The 23,517-nt window shown below is 38.9% G+C and overlaps 1 protein-coding gene across 3 annotated transcripts in view; it reads right to left on the reverse strand.

Annotated features, from left to right (window-relative positions):
• Positions 1-2,900: 2,900 nt before the first annotated feature.
• The window catches only part of LOC124711367 (tubulin gamma-1 chain), a 77,853-nt gene continuing 57,236 nt past the window's right edge, over positions 2,901-23,517 (reverse strand). For all 3 annotated transcript variants that reach the window (XM_047241409.1, XM_047241408.1, XM_047241410.1), the window contains 2 exons: positions 19,299-19,481; positions 2,901-3,910 (listed from right to left, as the gene is read on the reverse strand). In XM_047241409.1, the coding sequence (XP_047097365.1) occupies positions 3,713-3,910; positions 19,299-19,481 (381 nt within the window). In that variant the 3' untranslated portion in view covers positions 2,901-3,712. The remainder of the gene's footprint in view (positions 3,911-19,298; positions 19,482-23,517) is intronic.

Below are 23,517 nucleotides of genomic sequence, written 5' to 3' on the forward strand. Positions count from 1 at the left end.
CACAAAGTAAGTTCCATTTCTATTTCTATTCGTAGCAGCATTACGATCACAGTTCCGAGCATGTGCGGCAGTTCCTCTAACTAGAGGAGAAGAAATGTACGCCATTTTCAGATTGCTGCTGCCGACGTGCTTTGTAGTGCTTCTTTATAATGTCTGTCGTAATTGAAAATGTCATCATGTGTGAAATCAGATCTGTGATTCATTTTCTAAATGCAAAGAAAGTTAAACCAAAGGAAATTCATTGGCAAATCTGCGAAGTTTACAGACAAAATGCTATGAGTGATTCAATGGTTAGGAGGTGGGTCAGACTGTTCAATGGAGGACGAAAAGGATGCCCATCTGTGGTTACTGAGGAACTGGTTCACACAACTGAAGAGAAGATTAAGCACAACAGTAAGTTTACACTTAGTGCCGTTGCTATGGAAGTTCCGCAGATCTCATGCTCACTAATTTATGAAATTGTCACTGAAAAACTGAAATTTCGAAAACTTTGCTCTTTGCTGGGTATCCAAAATTATTACTGAACAACACAAAAAACAACAGATGGGCAGAGCACTTCAGTTTTTGACATGCTACAATGAAGGAGGTGATGGTTTTCTTTCTCGGATAGTCACGGGGGATGAAACTTGGGTATCGTACGACACCCCTGAAACAAAATGGCAATCAGTGGAATGGAGGCACACTTCACCCACCAACGAAGGTTAAGCCTAAGCAAATCTTGACACCTCGAGAAGTCATGTGCACCCTTTTTTGGAACACAAAAGGCATTTTGCCAATTGATTTCTTAGCATGAGGTCAAACAATCAATGCACATGGTTACTGTGTGACCATTAAGAAAATGCGTCATACAGAACTAGCACCAAGGATTACTGTCAAAAGGTGGTTTTTTCCATGATAATGCCTGACCTCACACGATGAATGTGACCAAACAATTCCTACGGTAATTTCACTGGGACGTGTTTTGATCATCCTTCACACCTTGCTCCTAGCGACTTGCATCTCTTATTACACCTAAAATCTGTCCTTGGTGGTCACCACTTCAACGATGATGACGAGCTGAAAGGACAGGATGTGTTACCAGCCACACAGGCTATGAAGGAGGCATACAAAAACTTGTGCCACGCTATGACAAGTGTCTACAAAATTTCGGAAGCTATGTAGAAAAGTAGTTTAACAGTTGTAGATTTTTGTACAATAAATATTTTTTCTGTATCTGTACAAGTTTGTTTTATATAACCAAGCGAAACTTACTTTGTGGACATACCTCATATATGACTGGAGGGGGCAGAGGTCATAATTGCAGATATAGAGTTAAGGGAGGGGCGGTGAGGTGTCCTTCCATCATATGAACAGATTATGTGAGGTAGGGACCTGTGACAAGGAAGGAAAGGGAATATCCATCCTTGCCTTGTAAGTGACAGAAGACTTTCTTTTTGGGAACAGCTTACCCTCATCTGGACAGGGTAAACACTGTCATATTTGTTCCCGGGTGGCTGGCTGAACAAAGATCTTTAACTCTTGGATCTCACATCCTCTTCCTGCAATGTGGCAAGTTGGCAATTGGGGTGCGGTTGGTAGGTGGGGGTGCAAGCCTCCCTGAAATTGGTGCAGTGAGGGAGTTTTACATGAAGGGTGGGCAGCTTCATGTAGGAGCCCTTCCATATACTCTACAGAGATACTCATTTCTAGAAGTAGATTGTGTGTGAACGAATCTTATACATTCTATGGTGAGTGGTACAACGGGCTTTATATTACACCAGTAAACCATTATTTTAACTTTTTCCAACAATAAGTCACCATGGAAATTTAAGACAAATGCTCTGGTGCCTACTTCATCTTTAGGCCCCCGTAGAATGTAATGGATTAAAAAGGACACTACATAGTCCCAAATTTGCACATAATTTCTAGTCCATTTGAAGTACAAGGTCTACTGGAAGACTATATAACCTCAATACTATTGAAGTTCTTTAGTGATATTTGGGGAATGGGGGCAATTCTGACAGGGATGTCACAAACTTTTTTACATTGAAACAATGCTTGTGACTGAGTGAGAGAAACTTTTAATACATTGACTCCAATGTGACTGCTGGCACCCACAGCAGACCCTTACACCTGATGCCATGTGCTCGCTGGTCACCACCTATCCGCATATGTGCGGAAGGCAACATCTTTTTCGGTACCGGTAAGTTCCGTATGTTTACTGAACTGAACTAGTTATACTAGCCTTCAGTTTCCTCCACAAGAAATAAATACTTGGTATTTGAGGATTCACTGCCAGTCCTAGTGACGGATCCCAACCTGAGGCACATATTTGGGTCATATCCTTCAGCATGAAGATAAGTCACTCATACTGATGAGACAGCTGTGGCCCTACAGCTACCAGCATGGTTTTGCTTGATTCCCTGTATGACTGGTCTGCCATGTCACCACTCAGACTTGTGGCTCTCCCACAGGTGCCAACATGACTCAGAGAGAGAGAGAGAGAGAGAGAGAGAGAGAGAGAGAGAGAGAGAGAGAGAGAGAGAGAGAGAGAGTGTGTGTGTGTGTGTGTGTGTGTGTGTGTGGGAGGGAGGGAGGGGGAGGGGGTTGTGATATTAAAGATGAATAGGCTATGCTTTGGGACTGAATTTCACCTCCCCACTTCTCTATCAGCGTGACGACAAACCTAAAACATCTCTCTCTCTCTCTCTCTCTCTCTCTCTCTCTCTCTCTCTCTCTCTCACACACACACACACACACACACACACACACCTCCAAAAGTTTAACAAATCATCAGATTCTGCTTTTGCTAATTGACCTTTTCCTAGTCCTGTTATCTTATGTGTGTGTAGAATTAAAAAAAAGAAAGAAAGAAGATTCAGGTATTTACTATCGAGATAGGTGATGTAAAAGTGGACTGGTTTACTTACAAGAGATCTACTTTATTATTCAAGTAGTAATACAAGACTAGAAAAGCTGTACACATTAAATGCAACTTATTTAATGGAGGGTTTCGCAATTCAGTTAATATATTTTATATCAAAAATTAACAAATGGAAGTTTCTCTTCAATATGGGTAAAAATAAATGACACACAGGAAATTACTCTTGCTTATGCTTCAAAAGAGAATGCAAGGATCACTCCCTACAGATTTAAAAATAATAAATAAAGTATTGACGACTATTTGTGTATGCGAGTTCAATATTAAATTTACAGGCAGCAATGAAGTATGAATGGAACTATGAGCTGCACTATAATATCACTTTTGTTACGCACTCATAAACAATTTTTTTTTTATTTTTTTGCAAAAAAGCTTCACATGACAGCTGTGTGTACTATTTTACTTCCACAAAACATAAAAAGGGTTCTTTCTCAAACAAATAATTGGTCAAAAAGTTTACAAACATGCAGAAAATAAATGTACACATGCGTGTGCACACGCACACACACAGTGAATTAATAGACACTAATCACAGACGAACAACACAATAGTGCCCTATGATAGGTAAAAATAATACAAGTCTCTTCCAAAACCAGTAACAGAGCACAAGACACTAATGTGAACTATGTTACCATAACATTTGAACATTTTACTTTCTTTGATACAGTATGGACTTCCTTCAGTACAGTATGGCTTTTATGTACAAATAATATACACAAAGTTGAGTGCATCACATTTAAGCTTTTTATTTAATAATGCTTAAATGTAACGCACATATTCATTAATTTTCAATTATTCTGATGAAGCTCCCCAAGTCAAGTAGTCAGGGCGTGTTGCCGCCTTATATTCTTCAACTAGATCCTGTACAGTTTGCCGAGACAGATCTAACTCTTCCAGTGAGTCCTGGAACATAGGTTCCTTGCGAAATTGCTCCAAGAACGCTTCACGCTTGCGAAGTTTGTCGTATTGCTGCAGGGCTCGTTCAAATAGCTATAAGAATGGAACATTATTAATTCACAAATAGGACAGACACAAGTAAAATCCAAATTATCTTTATGAATATATAATGTTAAATTCATGACGGAAAAAGATATTTGATTTTCTTTTTACAAATTGTAAGACAAAACCATCCATGTACCACATGCAGAAATAAGAAGATCCTAAGCATATACAAACAAGGAATAAATTAACGAAAGGGGAAATAGGCAACAATGCCAAAAACATTCACAAGTCACTGAAAATAGCAGATATGGAATTGATTCCCTCATCATCTGCTGTCCTGGATTCAAGCTCAAAAGATGATGGAATGTTCTATCCACCGAGAAAACTTCATAAATTACAGGAAAGAAATTACTTCAAACTCTGCATTCATCAGGAAATCTGCCATCTGTCAAACAAATGTTAATCTTTTCCTTTGCACTCCATAAGTACGTAAATTAACAGTGCATGGAAGTGCCACGTTACCTATGGGGGCAAAAGTGTGAATTCTGACACAGGACATGAGAAATTTCATATTGCAGATTTCAGAGTACTTGACGGCTCAACACAAAAGTTTTGTCTGAAGTATAGATAGTGTTGAGGATCAGTGGACAAAGTTCAAAACCATCATACAATATGCATTAGATGAGTATGTGCCGAGCAAGATCGTACGAGATGCAAAAGAGCCCCCGTGGTACAACAACCGAGTTAGAAAACTGCTGCGGAAGCAAAGGGAACTTCACAGCAAACAAACATAGCCAAAGCCCTGCAGACAAACAAAAATTACGTAAAGCGAAATGTAATGTGAGGAGGGCTATGCGAGAAGCGTTCAATGAATTCGAAAGTAAAGTTCTATGTACTGACTTGGCAGAAAATCCTAAGAAATTTTGGTCTTATGTCAAAGCGATAGGTGGATCAAAACAAAATATCCAGACACTCTGTGACCAAAACGGTACAGAAACAGAGGATGACAGGCTAAAGGCCGAAATACTAAATGTCTTTTTCCAAAGCTGTTTCACAGAGGAAGACTGCACTGTAGTTCCCTCTCTAGACTGTCGCATAGATGACAAAACGGTAGATATAGAAATAGATGACAGAGGGATAGAGAAACAATTAAAATCACTCAAAAGAGGAAAGGCCGCTGGACCTGATGGAATACCAGTTCGATTTTACACAGAGTATGCGAAGGAACTTGCCCCCCTTCTTGTAGCGGTGTACCGTAGGTCTGTAGAAGAGCGTAGCGTTCCAAAGGATTGGGAAAGGGCACAGGTTATCCCTGATTTCAAGAAGGGACGTCGAACAGATGTGCAGCACTATAGACCTATATCTCTGACGTCGATCAGGTGTAGAATTTTGGAACACGTATTACGTTCGAGTATAATGACTTTTTCTGGACACTAGAAATCAACTCTGTAGGAATCAACATGGGTTTCAAAAAAGACGATCGTGTGAAACCCAGCTCGCGCTATTCGTCCACGAGACTCAGAAGGCCAGAGACACGGGTTCCCAAGTAGATGCCGTGTTCCTTGACTTCCGCAAGACATTCGATACAGTTCCCCCCAGTCGTCTAATGAACAAAGTAAGAGCATATCGACTATCAGACCAATTTTGTGATTGGATTGAAGAGTTTCTAGATAACAGAATGCAGCATGTCATTCTCAATGGAGAGATGATTTCCGAAGTGAGAGTGATGTCGGGTGTGCCGCAGGGGAGTGTCGTAGGACCGTTGCTATTCACAATATACATAAATGACCTTGTGGATAACATCGGAAGTTCACTGAGGCTTTTTGCAGATGATGCTGTGGTGTATCGAGAGGTTGTAACAATGGAAAATCGTACTGAAATGCAGGAGGATCTGCAGCGAATTGACGCATGGTGCAGGGAATGGCAATTGAATCTCAATGTAGACAAGTGTAATGTGCTTCGAATAGATAGAAAGAAAGATCCTTTATCATTTAGCTACAATATAGTAGGTCAGCAACTGGAAGCAGTTAATTCCATAAATTATCTGGGAGTAGGCATTAGGAGTGATTTAAAATGGAATGATCATATAATGTTGACCGTCAGTAAAGCAGATGTCAGACTGAGATTCATTGGAAGAGTCCTAAGGAAATGCAATCTGAAAACAAAGGAAGTAGGTTACAGTACACTTGTTCGCTAACTGCTTGAATATTGCTCATCAGTGTGGGATCCGTACCAGATAGGGTTGATAGAGAAGATCCAACGGAGAGCAGCACACTTCGTTACAGGATTATTTGGTAATCGCGAAAGCGTTACAGAGATAATAGATAAACTCCAGTGGAAGACTTTGCAGGAGAGATGCTTAGTAGCTCGGTATGGGCTTTTGATGAAGTTTCGAGAAAATACCTTCACCGAGGAGTCAAGCAGTATATTGCTCCCTCCTATGTATATCTTGCGAAGAGACCATGAGGATAAAATCAGAGAGATTAGAGCCCACACAAAGGCATACCGACAATCTTTCTTTCCACGAACAATACGAGAGTGGAATAGAAGGGAGAACCGATAGAGGTACTCAAAGTACCCTCCGCCACACACTGCCAGGTGGCTTGTGGAGTATGGATGTAGACATAGATATCAAAATAAGAAACTTTGTACCTACAACGAGGGCAACTACAAAAATATGATAGCCTGTTGGAGGGCTATTATTTTAAAAATGAACAAGAGTCACCTCCAGACACTAATGCCTGACTGCAGCTGTATCTGGGATGAGCAACAATCTTTGCTGGAGTGAGGGATGGGGCAGTGGAGAGATAGCAAGGGGTGGGGAGGGAATATTCATGTGCTGCCTCCGGGAAAATGCAGGGGGAGGGGTGGGGGTGGGGGGCTAGGGCAAAGGTAAGAGGAGAGAAGCAGAGAAGAGGATAAGACTGTGCTGGTGCACTGGCAGGATTGAAGACATTTATTTGTAGGGCTCGAGTGGCAGCATGGTAAAGCAGTAGTTGAAGTTGAGCTCGTCAAGTTAGGCGGTATGCTCAGCAATTGGGTGGTTGAGTTGTTTCTTGGCCACATTTTGGCAGTGGCCATTCATGAAGACAGCCAGCTTGTTAATGGTTATGCCCATGTAGAATGCAGCACAGTAGTTGCAGATCAGCTGACAGATCACATGGCTGTGTTGATAGGTGGACCTACCTGTGACAGGAGTGTAGTAGGTGGTAGTGGTGATGATGAGAGGATGAATAGGACAGATGTTGCATCCAGTTCCGTCGCAGGGATATGAACCATGGGGCAAGGGATTGGGAGCATGGATGGAAGAGGGACAGCGAAGGACTTGCAGAGGTTGGGTGGGGAATGGAATCTTATTGTGAGAGGGGTGGAAAATGTATTTCTCATTTCAGGGCACAAAAAGTAGTCCAAAACCTGGCAGAAAATTCAATTGCTCCACTCCTGTTGTGGATTGTACCAAAGCACAGTGGGGTTCCTTGGATGGTAGGTGACTGGGAAGACAAGGCACTGGAGAAATGTTTCTGGATGTAGTGAGAAAGGTACTTTCTGTCTGTGAAATCCTCAGAAAGAACCATGGAATATCTGGAGAGAAGCTGCTCACCACTATGGATGTCACAGCCACAGGTGTCTGGGCTGTGTGAAAGAGACTTCTTGGTGTGAAAAGGGTGGCAACTGTCCACGTGGAGGTATTGATGTAGCTATCTTTGTGGTGGGGGTCAACATTGAGGAAGGCTGCCTGTTGGGTTGAGTAGGACCCAAGTGAATGGAGGAGAAGCTGTTGAGGTTCTGGAGGAATGTGGATAGAATGTCCTCACCTTCTGTCCAGAACATGAAAATGACATCACTGACTATGAATGAGGTAAGAGGTTTGGGAATCTGGGTAATTAGGTGAGGCTGGCAAAACTGGTGTGATTCAGGTACCCACTGTGTGCTATGGATTCGTTTGTAGGTGATGTCTTCAAAGGAGAAATCACTGTGGGCTAGGATACAGTCAGTCAGTCAGTCAGTTGTTGGGAAAGGTAGAGTTCAATGGCAGTAAGGCCATGGACATTGGGGAAGTTAGTGCAAAGAGATGAGGCATCAACAGTGATGATCAGCGTGGTAAGGGAACAACAACTGTGGAGAGTCCGTAGAGAAAATGGTCAGTGTCTTTTACGAGGGATGTTTTTTAAGTAAGGGCCGTTTTTATTTTTAAAAAAGATACAAATACTTTTGTAAAAAAAACTTTTATTTTCTGATTCTACACGCTTTTACCTATTTTTCTACATAGTTGCCTTGTTTATTTTAGCACTTGTCATACCGTACAACAAAGTTTTTAGTTCCCTCTTCAAAGAATTCGGCCGCCTGCTCCGACAGCCAAGAGTTCACGGTCGCTTTCACTTCATCATCGTCATTGAAGCGCTGCCCGCAAAGATGGTGTTACAGGTACCGGAAAAGGTGAAAATCGCTAGGAGCAAGGTCGGGGCTGTATGGTGCATGGTCCAAAACTTCCCAGCCAAAAGAATCAATCAAATCCCGAGTCTTTTGAGAGATGTGAGGCCTAGCGTTATCGTGCAGGAGCAAAACTCCTTTTGTCAGCATGCCACGCCTTTTGTTTTGAATTGCTCTGCGGAGCTTCTTTAGAGTTGCACAGTAGGCATCCGAGTCGATTGTCGTTCCTCGTGGCATAAAGTCCACTAGCAAAACACCGCGCCGGTCCCAGAACACAGTTGCCATAATCTTGTGCTTTGACAGCGTCTGTTTGGCTTTGACCTTGACGGGTGAGGTGTGTCACCATTCCATCGATTGTCGCTTGCTTTCGGGAGTGATATGGGATACCCATGTTTCATCTCCAGAGACAATTTGACTCAACATGTCATCCCCTTCTTCCTCGCAACGAATCAAAAAGTCCAATGAAGTGGCAAATCTCTTCCCTTTGTGGTCCTCTGTGAGGAGTCTGGGTACCCACCGAGAACACAGTTTCTTAAAGTTTAGGTTTTCAGACACAATTTTGTACAAAACCGATCTTGAAACTTGTGGAAATTCCAAAGAAAGAGTGGAAATTGTGAATCTTCTGTCCTCACGAATCTTTGTTTTGACTGCAGCCACCAAATCATCAGTGATCACAGAGGGCCGGCTTGAGCATTCTTCGTCATGGACGTTTTGACGGCCATTTTTAAACTCTCTAATCCATTGACGCACTTTACCTTCACTCATTGCATTCAAGCCATAAACTTCTGTTAACTGACGATGAATTTCTGCAGCTGATACGCTTCTCGCGGTCAAAAACCGTATCACTGACCGTATCTCACACGCAGCGGGCGATTCAATAATCGTAAACATTATAAAGTAGCACAGCGATGCGTACATGTCAGCTACAGAGTTGCAACTTGCATCAGTGTGAACGGGAAGGATGCCGGCAAGTGGCGCGGTGGCTTGTTGTGGCGTCCGCGCGAACTACGGGACTATACGCGCGAACGGCCCTTACTTAAAAAACAACCCTCGTATATCGGAGAGTACATTTTGGGTAATAGGCTTAAGTAGTTGATATATAAGGGCAGAGATTCATTCCGTGAGGCAGCAACCGGACTTGATAGGGTGTCCAGTGTGGTTGTGTTAATGCAGTTTAGAAAGCATCTATAATGTAGGAGTGTAGTAAGTGGTGGGGTGACGAGGGACATAAATTCGGGTGAGAGGTTCTAGCATGGGCCTAGAGATTTGAGAAGGGACTGGAGGTCCTGCTGCATTTGTGGTATGGGCTCATTGGCAGATCTTTTAGGTGGATGCATCTGACAGATGTAGAGTGCTCCGCCAGGCAATCCTATGGTTTATAACCAGTGGTGGAACCTTTGCTTCCACCTATGCTAATCTGTGTCCTTTAACTGCCTTTCAGCTTCCTTGCTTCAACTTCAGACCTACACACGCCTTCGATCCCACCAGTGCACCTACACAATTCCCATACTACTACTACTACTACTACTACTACTACTACCACCACCACCACCACCACCACCACCCTCATACTTTTGCCCTCTCCTGTCCTCCAAATACAACCTCCTGACGTTGCAATTAGCAGCCCACTATTGAGACCCCACCCATCCCTGCACACTCCCACAGGCAGCACTGGAATCTTCCCCACTCCTACCTTCTCCTCCTCATCCTATACCTCTCCTGTACCCCCCACAACACAGCCCAGCAACGAGCATCATTCACCTAAGATGCAGCCATACCTGGTTATTAGTGCCTGGAAATAACAATAGCCGTGTGTGTGTGTGTGTGTGTGTGTGTGTGTGTGTGTGTGTGTGTGTGTGTTGCTGACACAGGCCTTAATGGCCGAAAGCTATAATTGTGTGAATCTTCTTCTTGTGGCTATCGCGACTCAGCATCTCCGCTATATGGCGATTAGCAACTTTCTTTCTCTAATGTTGTTACATTCCATCCTGGATTTTCCAATGTTTGATTTTTACATAAAAATGCATTTGAAAATAAGGAAAAAGAGAAAACCACTTCCCATTCTTACTCTTGAAAGCATCAGATATATGAAATCATCCTGTTAAGCATTTTTGGGAGAAAGACAAGATGTAGACACACATATCCAATTATTTACATCTACACCTATTCTCTGTACACAACTGTGAAGTGCATGGCAGAGAGTATGTCCCACTGTACCAGTTATTAGGTTTTCGTCCTGTGCCATTCACAAATTGAACATGGGAAGAATGATTGATTGAATGCCTCTGTGCATGCAGTAATTAATCTTATCCTCAAGATACCTATGTGAGCAATAGGCAGATGGTTGTAGTACATTTCTAGTCATCATTTAAAGCTAGTTTTTGAAACTTTGTTAATAGATAAGACTTTCTCAGGATAGATGTAAACTATCCCCAAAAGTCTTCCAGTTGAGTTCCTTCAGTATCTCTGTGACGTTCTCCCACCGATCAAACAAACTTGTGATAGTTTGTGCTGCCCTTTTCTGTATATGTTCACTATCCCCTGTCAGTCCTATTTGGTAGAGATCCGACATACTTGAGGAATATTCTAGAACTTGTTGCACAAGTGATTTGTATGCAATCTTCTTTAGACTAATTGCACACCCCCCAAAATCTAGCACCTGCTTTATCCATGACTGAGCCTATGTGCTCAATCCATTTCTTATCTGTACAGAGTGTTACACCCAGGTATTTAAAACTACGTATTTTTATGAAGAGCACAGTTTCACAATTCTGAACATTTAAAGCAAGTTGCCAATGTTTGCACCATTTTGAAATCTTATCAAGGTCTGACAATATTTATGCTGCTTCTTTCACACAGTACTTCATTACAGATAACTGCATTGTCTGAACGAAGTCTTGAGGTTACTATTAATATTGTCTGTTGAGTTCATTAATATACAACATAAACACTGAGAGTCCCAAAAATCTTCCCTGGGGCGTGCACCTGAACTTACTTCTACACCTGACGACGACTCTCCATCCAAGATAACATGCTGCAACCTCCGTACCAAAAGGTTCTCTATCTAGTTACAAATTTTACTTCATAGGCCCATATGATTGTACTTTTGACAAACATAGGTGTGGTACCGAGTCAGAAATCAAGAAATACTCTGCCGTGGCGTGCACAGCCACACAAATGCAACGGTCGGCTACCGCGGCAGAGTTAAGTGGCGCCTCCAACTTAGTACCAGCACATTCTGCCAGCCGGCGCTAGAGGCGTTCCCGCCAAACATTCAATCAGCCGCGAACTACGCACACACACGAGCCTCTTTTTTCTGGCACGGATGGTCACACCATGATATCACCATCCGCCAATCAGGGATCGCCAACGACCGCCACTCATCACTCCGGAATCAGCGGAGGAAGACTGGAGCCGTCGTGTTAAATAGCCGGAAGAAAGGAAAGCAGGTGTCCTTCGACCAGCCGCGGACTGCCACCTGGAAGAGACTTCAACGCAGCCGGAACATACAGGTGCCACGTCTTCGCTACGCCGGCCAACAACCCCGCACTCTGCACCCGTCTACATCCTCGGCATCCGCCGGAAAGCATCGAGAGAAAACCCGACAAAGGAACGTAAATTCAGTTCAGTTGCCAACATTTCAATTCAATAAGGTGGCATAATTCTTTGGCTTGTTATAAAATTTTGGCAGAAGAAGCTTTTTGTTTTCGAAGGAAGTTCATCTTTTTGTGAAATTAAGCGGTGGCCTTGCTCCACCTAATAAAAACTTTTTTATTCGCAAATGTGTGTTAATCCGTGGATATAACACACTCCATCTACCTGACTGCCATGATCCAAAGCTGTGAGAAAAGTGCGAGTTCGGTTTGACACGATCAATATTTTCACAGTCCATGCTGGTTGGGATTTAGGTGGTCATTCTGTTCAAGATACCTCATTATGTTTGAGCTCAGTATATGTTCCAAGATTTTACAACAAATTGATGTCATGGATACTAGTTCACTTCTACTATCCTTTTTGTAGATAGATGTGAGTTACACTGTTTTCCAAGAACTGAACATGGGTTTTTGTTTGAGGGGTCTACGGTACATTATAGTCAGAGGAGGGGCTAATTCAGTTAGTACAGAAATTGACAGGAATTCCATCAGGCCCTGAAGCTTTGTTCAGTTTTAACTATTTCAGCTATTTCTCAACACCACTGACACTAATACTCATTTCATTCATCTTTTCACTGGTACACAGATTAAATTATGACAATTCTCCCGGGTGGCTTTTGCTTTGCTATCCTCAATTTCAGTTCCTGTCTCATTCATTCACTAGGGACTGGACCCTAACTAGGTGCCAATAACAATCTTTATATATGACCACAAGTTCTATGGGTTTTGTGAAACATCACTTGACAATTTTCTGTTACAGAAGTCACTGAATGCATCACACATTGTTCTCTTGACAGCCAAATGTGTTGCATTCAGTATCTTTCTATCTATAGCCATACACTTCATTTTACACCTATTATGCAGTAATCTTTTTCTTTACAGTGACTGTATACCATGGAGGTTTCTCTCCCATTATGAACTGTTCTACTGTGTACATGGTCAACTATTCTTTTAAACATGATATTGGTGAAAATTTGGTGTAAGAAAGTACATAAATAGAAAGTGACAAAATAATTTTTTCAGATTTTTTAGATCAAAACTGTAGTCAGGGGGCCATTTTGAAATGTCTATCATTTTCTCCATCTGACGTCAGTACGAAAGGTAGGTTGAAAGTTTTTAACTACCGTAACTCCCTTATTTATAAATCAATTTTATTCAATTTGGTGTCATTAGAAAGATAAAAAGGACCAACTACATCACTAAACTATAAATATGCTGCAACTGTACATATACATATGTGCAAATCTGTAATTAAAGTCATTTTTCAAACAAAACAAAAAAAAATTTTTTAATTCATGAATTTTTTTGACAAAATCACAAGCTTCACCATTTTTAATTTTGACTCCAAGAATTCCTATTGTCATACATTTCAACATAAAAAAGAAAAGAAAAAAAATCAGAAGGGAGGGTGTTCTGTTTAATCATTTAAAACAGAAAAAATATAAATAATAATATACACGTTTCACTTTGTGACTCTTACCTAGTGGTCACAAATGATGATCAGTTCTCATAAAGCACATTCATAAAGCACATTCATAAAATTCTAAAAAGCATTCATTCTTTCAAACAAGTTTTCAATGGACAATATTATGTCTGATTCAAAAGTATATAAACTATCAGTACTTGTGCTTGCAGTTGGAGCAGGCAAAGTAATTAAAATGTTTTTATAAGGTATCCAGCAAACATCAGTGTGAAGTGGCCATGAATAACTTGAGGAAGGGTCACTTGGACTCATGAACTTGACTTTTGCATCTTCTTCACTTAACTCTAGAATTTTTTCAGATGATGAAACATGCTTTATCAGCAACTTGTTTTCATTCAGTGGTTTGAAAAAATGATTCTCTCGTCCCAGGAAGTGTAAAAAGTCTCATATCGTTTTTGTAACAAGTTTGTGATCTTTATTATCTCCTCTGTTGCAACATAAAAGGTTTCTATTCCTGGAACATGAGTTTTGGCAAATGTAAGCAGAGCTTTTGGACTTAAAACGTGACTGTCATATGGAAGCTGTAAACTTGCTCTTGTTGCTAAACGTTTAATAGTACCACCAACTCCATCACATGCATTTTTGCCACGACAGAGCCAAAAAAACTCCATTCTGCAGTTACTCCATGATCTTGCTTGTGATAGCACAAATTTAAAAAGTTCTTAAAGTTTTATACTGTGCAAACTGTCATCACTGAAATACATAACATGCTGGATGTGTGGTAATTGTTCCAGTATATGAGAGCAGTTTTCTGGAAAACATAGAATGTGTTTGTATCATGCTGCAAACAGTCACTTATACAGCACAATGACATTGACTTAATGCACTGATCTGTTTTAAAGTACACCACAAAAGGATGAAAGGTGACTTGAATGTTCTGCCAGTGAAATCCTTGTGCAGCATCCTGAAGCAAACAGGTATAGTTCTCTGCAAAATCCACTATAATGATGCATATAGTATCGGGGAGGGTTTCTTTGCTTGATCTGAAGTGGTGACTGAGATTTTGATATATAATGATGTGTTAAGTTTTGAAGTTTGTGCATGAGATACTCAACAAATTCATTGGTCGTCTTCATTAATGTCTCCAGTGTAGGTCGATCAGTTTGCATCCATTGTCTGAATACAACATTTTCACAATCTTGTAAGAACTCCAGCTCCATTAAAAAACTGCGCAGTTCATATTCGTCAGGACACCAAGAATAGCGAAGCAGCATGCACTCCTTGTTTTCCAGATTGCACACAAGTTTCTGTAGAAGTTCAGTGTGCGGTTCTTTCAAGTATGTAGCATGCATTAACAGTTTTACGTTTTGGTGATACATGTATACACATATGTTACGCATTCCACGACTGTTTACAGTAACACACACTTTTTGGCCTAAGTTCACAAAATTTAGTAAAACCAATTTTATCTTCGGGGAACTTTTCTATGAAAGCTAAGTATACATCTTTCAGATTATGTAAAATTAGTCTTTGTCTTATACACTCTTTTGCCATTTTCTGAAGGGACAGACAGTCTTTTTTTATTAGCAGAAATGCGACTTATATCATCTTCACAGTAACAATTCTGGACACGTTTTTCCACATCCTTACCTATTCTGTTTCCCACTTTATAACTCCCTTTCGACAAAATACCATCTTCTTTTAGCAATACCCTCAATTTCTTTACCATGTATTCGTTAGTGTTAAAAAACATTTGGATTTTCCTTTACTCCATGAAGCTGGTGCTAAGGTAAGTATTTGTAGCTTTTCTTTAACAGAACTTCTGCCGAATTGCTCTTTAATTTTTTGCATAAAAATATTTCAGTCTGCACATTCAGCACTGCCAATTTCTTCAGACACATTTTTCACTGGAACAGGCAGTACATCTGATGCTGTTTGCTGGAATTTTAAAGCTAAGCAACGAGACTTGGATCGAATGTATTCTGGACACCTGTCCTGTGCTCTCTTGGTAACCTTAAATGGTGAAATTTCAAGTAATTCACAACTTCCATTAACTTTTTGAAGAGCTGTAGAGGGATCTGGTGAATATTCTTGATCTTCAACTTCACAATCATCCATCCCTGGAAGGTTATCCCCCATAGGAGACAAAATGTCCTTTATGCACAGCTTGGTACCTAGGATAAGTCCAAGGGTATTATATTTCCTTGTCATGGTTAAAGAAATAGCTTTGAAAGATTTCTTAGCAGTCTTTTCACCATGCTTCTTAAAAGGGTCACAGCAAATTTTTTGTCTGTCTTCAAATGTTCCCAAATAGCGCCTTTTGTGAGAAGAACAAACACACTCAATATTTTCACAGGTGCTTCTTAGCTACAATAATTCAATATCAGCTTGATTCAGGCTTGAAATACTTATTAAATCAAGCTCTTCACTGCTACTACTTTTCTTCTGACACACAACTGCTGACACAAAACCTAAAGAACATTTGTTTTCCATTGTGATTTTTAATCAACTGTATATGTTGCAGAAAAGAACTGAATGGTTTGAAACTTTTTCTTGTTCCCCAATTAGTCAAGAATGCACTATGAAGAATCTATAAGTGGAAATGAGAAAGAGTTAATGACCACTTTATTAAGTGATCTCCAATATTCACATTATGGAACAACTTTGTATTACAGTCGAACCCCTCAATATGTAAAACCCTTCAATATGATATTCTAAAACCCATTTGTTTCATTTATTTTATTTGAATTATCGTATATAAGTAATAAATTTTACATAAATAAAGAAAATATTTTTTGTTTAAATTCTGTGAAAATATGTAAAACACTTATAACCTTAAAAATGTAGTATTGAATGTCTTAACAGCCTTTAAAATGAAATACCTAAAACTTAACTTTCAACTGTCAATAACAAAATCAATGACAAAAACAATTAATAATTATTTATTTAATACTTGGTTATATATTGTTAAAACTGAATGGATTAACGATTGGTTTGAAGGTAATATATATTTCAAGTATATAAATTTCATTTAATAAATAAATTAATATACAAATCTCGATTTTTAAATTTATAATTAAATTGATGATATCATATAGTGAATAAATAATAATTTAAAGAGTAATAACTAATTATAAAAACCCTTCAAAATGGAGTTATAAATGTGACAATTTTAATTTAATGTATTTTTAAATGAATTATCATCGATCAGAATACAATTTTGTATGAAACAAATTTATTTATTATTAATAAATAATAATAATATATATATGAATATATCGTTATTTCTAATGATAATTGATTTAAAAAACACGTGAAGAAAACAACATTAAATAAAATACATGATCTTTTTTCACTCATTATAATATTTGAATTCACTAAAACATCTGATAACAAGCCACAGTTAAACAAAGCATATACTGCAACAACTGTTTGCAGATTATAATATCATTGGGTGGTCTAGCATCGCTTCATAAAAATTATACATCAGAGGGCACTGTAATACATTGAAAAAATGCAACCCATTGCACTTATGGAAGTTAAATTAAGTCCCCCTGGTTATACATTACTGCGCAACTATGCATGGATTACATGACTTCTTTCCCTTTTTAATTTCAATAGTTCCTTTTCACTATCTCATATTGAGGGGCTACCCAAACGTTATCATATTGAGGGATTTAACTGTACTTTCAACTAACTTACCAGACAGAATGGCTGCTTATGTAAGAAGCACAAAATCAAGACAAAAAAGTCCTTCAGATATATAAAGTGCGCAAACACACAAAATCGTAACACACACAGCCTGTGTTGCATGTGAGTTGCTGTTAGACTGAATTCTTCATTGTTGTTTCATGTATTGTTCATTTAGCTATCTCAAGCAATTAATTATTCGGGCATTATTTAAAAAGTATAAGTTCTAACAATAGAGGACAAACACCCTTCTGATTTTTTTTATGTTGAAAAGTATGGCAGTAGGAATTATTTGAAACAAAAATTCAGATGGTGAAACGTGTGATTCTTCTGGAAAAAAATCCCGACGTTTGCAAAAAAAATAAATAAATAAATAATAAAAAATGGTGAGAAATTGCATTAATTACAAATTTTCAAACATTTGTTGCTTAGACACAGCACTTTAATAATTTGTATGTTATAGTTCTAGTCTTTTACTTTTCAATGACACCAAATTGAATAAAATTGATTCATAAATAAAAAAGTTATAGTGGTTACAAACTTACGAGGCACTTCGTTTCTCAACACCAGTTGGTAGAAGGGGCCCACATTTTAAAATGGTCTCCTAATTAAAATTCTGGTCAAAAAATTCCAGATAAAATATTTTAACCCTAACTCATTACGTACATTCTTAGACAAAATTTTCAGAAAAATCCGTGACATAAGGGCAACAGCCACTGGGTGACTTCACATGAAATTACCCTTTCCCATCTGCCTATACCTTCGATTATACTTAAATTTTCCCCAAAAATCTCAGTTATAAATTTCAGGTTTCAAAACACTTGTTCTGCAATCAATGGTAACTCCACTCTGGCATTCAGCACAGAAAGGTCAGGGAACATTTTGATCAATTCACTTTTGTTTAAGATGCTTTGAGAGAACAGAACCCAAGAGAAGATTATACTGAAGTTTTGGAATTAGCTGATCACTTATCAGAGCACCATTTTATGGAGTACATCCCTGCCATGCAAGGTGGATAGTGAAAACTATTCATTGCTTGAAAATCTTGTGACGAACATAAGAAGACTGCAATTAGTATTCACCTCATCACTAAATTTCAGAACATGGGTTTGTGGCTGTACCAGAGCTAAAGCCCCATATTTGGATTTCATTATTCTTTCAAAGCTTTATAAAAACTGGGAGAATTCTCTTAAGTGGTTCATAAGAACTGGAAAATTGTTTACAGAAACTGTTTCTTATCCTCTCATCTTTCACCCTAATTAATCCTCCAAATTGAAGATGGTCAACACATTGAGCCACGAGGCAGAACAATCAGACCAAAATATAATAAGGATTCAACTAAGAATCTGTTAAATTACACTAATGGGAGTATTACCAGATTTGATTTGAAGTTGTTTATAACAGATTCTTTACAATGGCATGCAAATGAAGATTTTGTCTAAGTTTTGCACCTAGTTATTAAAACTGAAAGTTTAAAATAAGAAATATGTCTAACCCACTGACAGCACAATACATAATTTACAAATACGGGAAAAAGGCGCATTATGTACTCCATGTTGCATCAGCATATCATGTTAAGTTTCTAGGGCATTACAATTATACTATCACAGATTAATAATATGTAAAAGAACATTTGATTTTCTTGTCCTATTTGCCTGACTGACAATGTACAGAGCTGCTTTATAGGTTGCTTCATTAAGGTTAATACAGTAATATTAATAACCAAGTTGTCAATAATAAAGTTATGGTTAATCAACTATTGTTGAACAATATTTTTGAGAGAGAGAGAGAGAGAGATTTTTATGCGATTTATTGTTCTACTTTTTGCAAATTTAGGGGCCCAGTGGCATGACTGTCCCTACTGCACTCAAATTATAGCTCATTTTCTGTGTAACGGAAGCAAAGTAGTAATTTCAAACGCTCTACAGTATTATTGTGCTGTGTGATTTGCTCAATCACTGTTCATATACTACTGATGTTCACTTTTGGCTTTCAGCCTTTGACCACGTTAACCATTACTACAAAATGGGGTAGGTGCCATGAATAAGTTAAACAAAGGGATGCAACAACAAACGTTTTTAAATAACTTGCAACAGTTCCCACACTGAAGAAGAAGCAGAAGAAGAAGAACTTAAAAATGAAAGAAGTAATGCATCTGAACTACGTAACAAAGCATGCAATAACTAAAACTTTTACCTTACTCACATTTCAACTAGTGAAGAAACAACAACATACTTACTGATGAAATATTTGTGTGGTTAGCTAACATGAGACCAGACACACGATGTGCACTTTGAATATAAGGAGACTTCCTGGAAAGAGCGACCTGTATACTCGCAGGGCCCCATGGAATGAAATTTGCCAACTTTCGCTCTCTGATACGTTGTAGTGACTTATGTACTTGGGTTGGATCTACTTCTCCCTGAAAATAATTATACTTTTCAATTGCTATGAAAATAACTACTGGAAAGAAGATTCGGTACATGTTTAACAATACATTCATAAATATGGAAAGAATGTTCTTGGTGGAATAGAAATAACTGAAGGAGTACAGCAGTTTGTGTGTCTATCAACAACTGAGAGGATAGCTCTTTTGAATGAATCGTTCTACAGGTCAGGTCAGGACAACAACCAAGAACAAAGGACACAAGGCAATCACATGGCAAATATGATAAATGAAAGCTTCCATCCACAAGGTAAGCAACTTTCGAGTGTAGTATTCAAAGAACTGTGACTGACGCCCGAACAACACGAATATCACACGCATCAACATTAGAAAATAGTGCATTGATAGCGGCTAGGCACTAGATGAAAGCTGGATTTGTGCAATAATTTATAAATCACACAACAATCGCTGAGTGCATCCACTTTCCTTATGGAAGGTAACCCAATGAACTTTCTAAAGTCTTGCCTACAGATGACTCAATGCCGTAACTATACACCGATTTGTTAACTTCGTGCCTTCTATTATTTATATTCACGTTCTATTTTAAAATATCTATTGAAATAAGAGAGACAGAAAAACTGGCCACTACTAATTTCACAAGCAACAAGTACCCATACGGGCAATAATAACATTAACACACACCAAGTGATTGGCAGCACGTTGAAAAGGAGAGGCAGATTGTTTCGGCTGTAAGTTAAGATGGATAATAATTGAAAACAAGACACTAAGTAAAGATTAAGGAATAGTACTGGGAACTGCACCTTATAAAGGTAAGTACTTGCTAATCTCTCTGTGTCCACATAATTTTAATGTTTTTCTCAATCTCAATTTCTTATTTTACATAATTAGACTACAGTGTTACACTAATTGCTCAAAATAAAGACTCTTGATAACTATGTTATGATACATGTCTTTAAAATTTTGTAATGCTACTGTAATAGACAATGGGTCTCTTCCACAGTACTTATGATATTTCTTAAGCCCAAGATTAAAGTATACTAACTGTAAGAAACTGCCAGGAAAACAGAAATAGAGGAAGAAAAGCCCTGATTATTTTTGAATTGTTGGATATCACAATTTTTTGTTTTCCCACTGCTGGGAATTAGACTGACATGTACATTACTAACCAACTACTCATCTTTTCTTTGTACTATGACAATTCTACCTATACGCTACAACTCTGTCAATAAGATCTACAACAGCTTGGTGGATGAAGGGGATAAATGTAAGTAAGACATGCATTAAGACCACATGACTGGGAGCCACACTTGTCATTTGCGTGAAGTAAGCATATGGAAGCTTGTTTAAAAATTTCTACAATATACAGAGGAACAAAAACAGTGGGAAGTCGAAGATGGAATAACAACAGTGTGGAAAGAATAGACTTACCTTTTAGAGGTGGTATCAGTGGCCATATGTGTGAGAGTTGTGCTTGTGTTAACATATGCGAGTTTTTCTACTTCTGACAAAGGACTTAGTCCGAAAGCTGAATATTTCTAGCATTCTTTTTCACTGTGCCTTTCTACAACTCAGTGCCATCTCTATGTAGTGAGTAGCAATCCATCATTTCCATATTGTTTTACCAAAAATGTCTCATAATTCAGAACAGATTATGCCAACTCCGTTTCAGTGTTAAGAATGTGCATGGCCTGCTCCTTGATAGCATGGTTACAGAGAAGGTGACTGCAAGAAGAAATAGCATAAAGGGGGAACTGAAGGAGTTGAAATAAGAAAGGGAAATCATGTAATAGTATAACTGAGATGGGAGACTTCATACGGAGAATTAATGAGTCATTCTTTCTGTGCACCATTTATAATGGAACACAGCAGGACACAATAATAATGCAGCATGAAATACTTTCCACCAAACACTGTAAGGAGGCTCACTGAAGTGCAGATGTAGAGTTCAATGCATGCTTCAATATCTGTGTCGTCCAACTCCCAATCCTTGCCCAGTATCAGCTATTTCAGAAATGGAAAGGTGGGACACAACTTCACCTTAGTTCATCTGTATTTTCTTCCTCCCTTTCTCTTTTATCTTCCACCTTCCCATATACCATTTTTCACAACATTACTAATAAACTCCTACCCTATCCCTAATTATCCTGTATAGCTGCCACCTATGTCTTCTGTATGTGTTTACACATAGCACTACACCTCTTCCATATCTCCACCACCTACTCTGATCGAGATCAATATTTTTCTCACTTAAGTGCCACAGTTAGGAGGCAACACTGGGTGTGTTGGCACATCATCATATCTTTTATGGACCTGTCTACTGTGCAGTAGTGCCTCTTCTACTTTCTAACCCCCATACACCCGATTATATTACATCCTTGATTCCTTTTAAGATTCAATCAAGTTAATGGGTGATATTTGTGTAAGATCACACAACTCAAGAAAGGAATAGTTCTATAAAATCTTATCCAGCCTTTAGGTTGCAAAAATTTAAGAAAAGAACAGACAACATAAATCAGGATTTCTTTGGTAGATAATATTTTCATCGCTTAGCGAGACATACCTCATATTCCACACACAGCTTTTGAAAGCTAATCTTTCTATCTTGATTACACTTCTGCTTTCATTAACATTCCAGATCTCAAGAAGCATCAAAATGTTCAAAACCAAACCCCTTTAATACCTCTTGCCCAATAATTCACTGCAAAATTTATTTGGATGTGCTAAATTTAACACCCTTTAACATTTTAATAAATGCAATATTAACTCATTTCTCTGTTGGTGTGTGGGGAATGTTAGGTTATGTACAACTGTTGTTTTCCTATTCCAGTTGTAAACGGTTCATGAGAAGAATAACTGCTGGCAATCCCCCACGTCAGCTCCAGTCACTCTAATTTTTACCTTCAAGACCTTTTCACGAGATGCATGCATTATATTGGTTGACTTAGGTGAAGAGAAACTGAAATAAACCTGAAATTTACCACATTTCCGTTGTACTCATCAAAATGTTCAAAATCTCTGTGCGCCACACACACACACACACACACACACACACACACACACACACACACACACACACACACACACAGAGCAGAGAATAATTATTTAAACAAAAAGTAAGCTTTAATACACCATCTTTTTAAATCAGACTAAGAGGTAGAAAACAATTTCTCCTCACTCCATACAGGTAATCCTGAAAATTTGTGGTTATGAATTTTCAGTAGCTTTCAAAATATTTGTACGATTTGAAATGAAAAACATGGGGTACATGCAATACATAAATGATCTTGTGATGACTGGGTGTTGTGTGTCTTTCATGATCATTTCATCCCCATCGACATGCAAGTCGCCGAAGTGGCGACAACTCTAAAGACTTGCACCAGGCGAATGATCTGCCCGACGGGAGGCCCTAGCCACACGGCATTTCCATTATTTATGAATGAATAGTTCACCTCCTTACTATTATCCATTTCATGTGCCCCAAATCTTTTGTCATATATCTTACAAGTATTTCCACATCTATAAAAAATCCACAGTCACACTTTTTCAGGACTATATGTATGAAGTTAGGAATTTGTATTGGACTAGAAGAAATTATACAGTTTTTATTCCCCATTTAAAAATGTGGTCTATTACAAATTGACACTATAAAAAGAATAGATTGCTACTTACCACATAGTGGCAATGCTGAGTCGCAGGCAGGTATAGCAAAAAGACCGCTAAATAACAACCATTGTCTCTGGCCAGCAAGGCCGGAGTGCGAGAAACTGTGCACGATAGACAATCAATCTGGTTGATGGGGTAAGAAGGAGACCGTGGTATTGTGCAGGTGGAAACTCTACCTGCAATACATCCTACATTCCCGTAACCCCCCTGACTTAAACCTTTGTAACTGTCCACCCACCTATCCCCTACACAGCCTTATATTCTACAAAAGCACCCACAGTCTCTTTATTTCTCTCCTTTGCCACATCCTTAATCCCCCTCCCCTCCCCCGGCCTACCCTGTCCCCACCACATCTCAGTATGCTCCCACAAGCAGTAATTTACTGTAC

This window comes from Schistocerca piceifrons, chromosome 8, assembly GCF_021461385.2.
Source record: "Schistocerca piceifrons isolate TAMUIC-IGC-003096 chromosome 8, iqSchPice1.1, whole genome shotgun sequence".
Lineage (NCBI taxonomy): Eukaryota > Metazoa > Arthropoda > Insecta > Orthoptera > Acrididae > Schistocerca > Schistocerca piceifrons.